Source organism: Capsicum annuum, unplaced genomic scaffold (genome assembly GCF_002878395.1).
Source record: "Capsicum annuum cultivar UCD-10X-F1 unplaced genomic scaffold, UCD10Xv1.1 ctg52073, whole genome shotgun sequence".
Lineage (NCBI taxonomy): Eukaryota > Viridiplantae > Streptophyta > Magnoliopsida > Solanales > Solanaceae > Capsicum > Capsicum annuum.
In genome coordinates, this window is record NW_025860068.1 from 1 (window position 1) to 5,279 (window position 5,279).

The following is a 5,279-nucleotide window of genomic DNA, read 5'->3' on the forward strand; positions in this document are numbered from 1 at the left end:
TGATGGGAAGAAATACATCATGAAATTTCATATATGTATGTGATTAATAAGAATACCAAAATCATAAGTAATAGCAGTATTCTTTTATAAAAAAACATTCAGGTCCAAATCCAAAACCATCAAATCTTGAAAAAGAAATAAGATTCCTAGAAATTAAGAGAACATATAAATGTTGATATTTATTCAAGCTAAGGTGATAATCTCACAAAGTGCATCAAAACGGAATGGAAACCTTACCTATATCTTTTGGAGGTAGAGTTGTTGTTTCCGAAAGACCCTCCACTCAAAGTGAAGCAAATCAAAATAGTAATGAAATCAATGAAAGCTTTAGCTCTTTAAAATAAATTTTGAAAATGCTAGTGGTCTTCAATTATCCATTTATTTTCAGACAATAGGCAATCTCATCGATCAGTATCATGGACGAATGATAAATTTTTATGCATGCATAACTTTCATGAATATACTATTTTGGCCATTTTGATGACTAACAAACTATAAAAACACAAACATATGCATGAAATAAACATTACGCTGCTTTATGCATGTGTATATATTTTTTCAACATTCTAGTTTGATCACTTCGGTAACTAACAAACTACATCCATTAATACATGCATAATATCCATGGAACTACTATATATGTTCGTAATTTAATCATTCTAGTTTGATCACTTTGGTGACCAACAAAGTATATATAACATATACATTAAATGAACAGAAGACTATTTCATGCTTGTTGATATCTTTTTTCTTTTTACGTTCCAGTTAAATTAAATGCACTCAAAGGTATAATTATCAAAATAGTGCATACTGTCTATCTCCTCATGTTTCCAGCAGTTATAGGGTCTTGCTCAGAAGTTCACCAAGCATCGGCGGAGCCACTTAGGCGAAGGGTGGTCCGCTGCAAGTGGCGGAGCCACCTTGGGGTCAGGGGTTCATCCAAACCTCTTCTTCGGCATAAAATTATATTATTTATACATGCTAATTAAAATTATTGTTCGTGTATATATAGCAGATGTTGGGCCCCTTTCGCCTAGTTCGTGTGTTACTTCTTCAGATTCTAAACCCCTTAGCAAAAATCTTGGCTCCGCCACCTTCGATGAAAATTATGAGAGTATATTTAGTTTTGCACATCCTAACTAACACAAAAAAGAAAAGAATTTGCACACCCTTTACTAAATTTCTGATTCCGCCATCAAGATTGGTGACTTCTCATCTGGTTTGGAGTTCTATTTCTGACACAGATTCGTTCTGTCGCTATGTCAATAAATTCTGGTTTGACCAGATTATAATCCTATCCAAACAGTAGATGATTTATCTTTTTAGTCACCAGAAAAGGACTACATCCCCAAAAAAGAAAAATACTAAAGCCCATAAATTAATGACCATTTTGACCATTTTCTATTTTTAGACACATAAATTGTATCTTCTCCTAAGTATTAACAAAACTCAAATCCACTGTTCTTCTTACAACCTGAAAAAACCTTCTCGTGTTATCTTTGCTTATCACAAAACCATTTTCACTTCACTTCCACCATGTCCAACATCGTCTACAACCACAGCTCCACCACCAACAAGCGTCAGCTCGATCAAGTTCCTTCTTCATCCTTCCATATCAGAAAGCGAAAGGGAAATCCAAGCCGTTTCATTCCAACTAGTCCAACTCAGTTCTTCGTGCGTTCATTTGCTACAGGCAAAACCCTAGTTATCCGAGCTGATTCTACTGACTCGGTTGAAATGGTTCGTAATAAAATCATGTTGATCGCTGGTATACCTGCAAATGAACAACGACTAGTTTACAAGGGAAAACTGCTCGGATTAGAACAAACATTGGAGTTCTATGGCATCGAACAGGATGCAACTGTGCATCTGCTTGGTTTAATGCAGACCACATATCTTCGTCGGGCTTGGAAGATCATCCATGACTTAATTTCAACGGTCTCGGACATTTTGGAAAGCAGTGTTTGTTTTCCTTCGGAATCAGATCGTATAATAATGCTGCTTGTACAATTTACAACTATGACTCCGGAAGATTATATTGAAGAAGCATGTGAACATATGGAATTGTTCATCTCCTCGTCAGCTCTTGCAGCTCTGGTAATGCTTTATATGTCTCCAGATAATGCGAAGAAATTTATTGCTGAGGAATCCATTTGTGCGTTTGTCAATTCATTTACCGTGTTGCCTATGTTGCCTGCACCTGTGTACAATGTATGTGTTCCTGTAGTATCAGAGTTTTGTAAGCTTCTCAAAGGGGCTGCCGGGCTTGATGATCAGTTGTATAAATTTTGCCGGATTAGATTAGGGGGGATAGTAGGGTCCATAGGGATTGCTTCTCTCGAAGATCAAGCTCTCTTTCCATCCCAAACTCCGATTCAGTTCTTGGTTCATTTGTTCCCCAGAGCCGATTCGCTGGTTATCCAAGCTGATTCTATGGACCCAGTGGAATTCATTCACTATAGAATCATGCTGATCACCGGAATACCCCCAGCAGAGCAACGACTAATTTATAAGGGGAAACAGATCCATTCAGAACAAACATTGGCAGACTGTGGTATCCAGATGGGCGAGAGCGTGCAACTTGTGGGTCAAATGCGGAACACAGATAATCCTCAGTCATGGAAGCTCATCGATGACTTAGTTTCACTAGTCTCTGATCTTTTGAAAGACGATGATCCTTCAACTCTCTCTGACGCGCATCATATCATAATGATACTGAAACAGTTTCTCAGGATGACTCCAAATGATAATATTGAAAAAGCCTCTCAACACCTCCAAATATTCAATTCCTCGTCGGCTCCTGCATTTCTAGTAATGCTTTATCTGTCTCCAGAGAAAACATTCAAATTTGCTGCCCATTATTCCATTCGCACATTTATCAATTCATTGAAGAGTGAACTGCCTAAGCACACTTATAGTGAATGTGTTCGAATGGTGTTAGAGTTTTGTAAGCTACTGAGAGAGGCTGTTGGGCATGATGATTGTTTATATAGTTTTTGTCGGAGTAGTATCAGCGCTATAGTGGAGGCCATTGAGATCACAAGGTGCAACACTGCGAAGGGATTATCAGCATTGAATGATGTTTTTCTCTTTGTATTTGAGGTAGTAGTGGCTGAGCTATCCCATGACTTAGAATTGAGTAAGGGGTTTATTGAGTCCACGGGGTTTTCTATGAGCATTGTGCGTGATTTTACTGACTATATGTGTTCGCTGAGGAAATTGTTTCCACTGAAGATGAATGGCACCGGTGAACATATTGAATGTTTGCATCGTATTTTATATGATTTGTATTGTATTTTACTCGAATTACTAGACAAAATGGAGTCGTGCTTAATGGAATTGGAAGACCATTTGGGATTGCAAGATAAAAGGGAAAGCAAACCTATTGTATCCTGGTGGTCTCAGTATCTTGTAATACTAAAGGAGTTAAATAGTATTTCAGAACTTCTTAACTGCTCGGAGGTCTTTTGGCAGAATATGAGGCAAAGAAAGGTTTCTCTGTGCTTTTTGATTGTGACTTTTGCAAAAAGCTTGGTCGATTGTCAGTGGGTTCTTGAGCACAAGGAGGTAACAGATTTTGAGGTTAGGAAACATTTCACAACAATGATGCTTCAAGAAGTTACAGATGGAAACGAGGCATCACTTGAGATGCTAATTGACAGGTCCAAGTTGATGGAAGAGTCATTTGAATATATTGGATATGAGGATCCTGAATTGCTGCGAGGTGATCTGTTGATGGTATTCGAACATGAAGAAGCTACTGGGCCTGGTGTGTTGAGGGAGTGGTTCTACTTGGTATGTCGAGAGATCTTCAATCTTCAGAAAGCTCTCTTTGTTGCTTGCCCAAATGACCGTAGAAGGTTTTTCCCAAATCCAGGTGTGCTTTTATTGTGTTTATGCATATATTAATGTGACCTTCTTTTCTCGGTTCAACTCATAAGACTAGAGGCTGCACTTAATCTGGCAACAACATTGTACATTTTACTCATCTAACAAAGAAAGGTTGCACTAGTAATACTTGGATTGCGCTGCATACGGAGTACTTCTGTCTCATGTTGTCATTTTTCTCCACGTCAAGATATGTTGTTACATCACCGAGAATTTCATGATCCAGCAGAACTGTATTCATAAGATAACTAGTGAATATATATCTGCGCTTCACGTGGGAGTAAGAAAACCAAAATCAGACAAAATAATTGTTCGAATAATTTCATAATAAGAATCAACTTTCCTGGCCTCAAGATTGACTAAAATATAATTCAAATGTTTTACAATTTCTTTTAAATATTACCAAATTTATCTGATAGCAAACTTAAGCAGGTAAAAAAAGTGAAAATAATGAAGTAGGAGAAAAGGTATTAGAACTTCAAAATTAAGATCAAGAATATATGATCTTCTCATTATATTTTCTAATATATTTAGAAACACTTTAATCTTAACTAAGTGAAACGATCAGAAGATGTATGTCCAAATTTTGAAGTATATTTCAATCTAAATCAAACGAAAAGATTAGAATATCTCATAATGATAGAAGATTAAGGAATAAAATGGTAATAGAATTAACTTTAGTCATTACTATATATTGTGCTAACGACAATGTCATCTCCGTTGCTTTAGTCATTATTCCCTGTCATCACCGTTGTTCCTTTCTTTTCCTGTTTTCATATTTCCTTGTGGTTTTTGTGCTGTTCGGTAAGAATTGCAGAAATGATTAGTTTCCTACCTCATAGTAAGATAAAATTACACAAATACAGAGATTCTCAAGGTGAAAGACAGGGGAAAAGAAATAAAAGCAAAAGGCAAAAGCGCAAAAAAGCTCTAATGTCTATTGGGGCATTAAGTGCGAATAAAGATTGCTAGATTTTTGAGACAACCATTTAATGCATCACGAAAAGTAGTGTTACTCTCACTCTTTCCATATTTCTCATTCTTAGTTTTCTTAAACTACCTGTCTTCTTCTATGCCTCTATGTTCTTACTATACTGCTGTTGTAACTTCTTCATAATTGTTGCATTTTTGCTTCTTTTTTTTTGAGCCGAAGGTCTTCCAGAAACAGCCTTTCTACTTGCCACGGTAGGGGTAAGGTCTGTGTACACTTTACCTTTCCAGACACCATTTGAGGGATTATACTGGATATGTTGTTGTTGTTGTTGTTAAAATGTAAATTACGCTCATCTGTGATTTTTGCTTGCAGCATCTAAGGTGGACCCAATGCACCTTGAGTATTTCTCCTTCGCTGGTAGGATGATTGCATTAGCTTTAATGCATAAAATACAAAT

At 36.7% G+C, this 5,279-nt stretch overlaps 1 protein-coding gene across 1 annotated transcript; it reads left to right on the forward strand.

Moving 5' to 3' along the window:
- Positions 1-1,536: 1,536 nt before the first annotated feature.
- Positions 1,537-5,271, forward strand: LOC124892931 (E3 ubiquitin-protein ligase UPL5-like; the record flags this gene model as incomplete). The annotated part of the gene is made up of 2 exons (XM_047404105.1): positions 1,537-3,877; positions 5,195-5,271. Coding segments are annotated over exons 1-2 (2,418 nt in total), but the record flags the coding sequence as incomplete, so codon positions are not given.
- Between the last annotated feature and the right edge of the window lie 8 nt (positions 5,272-5,279).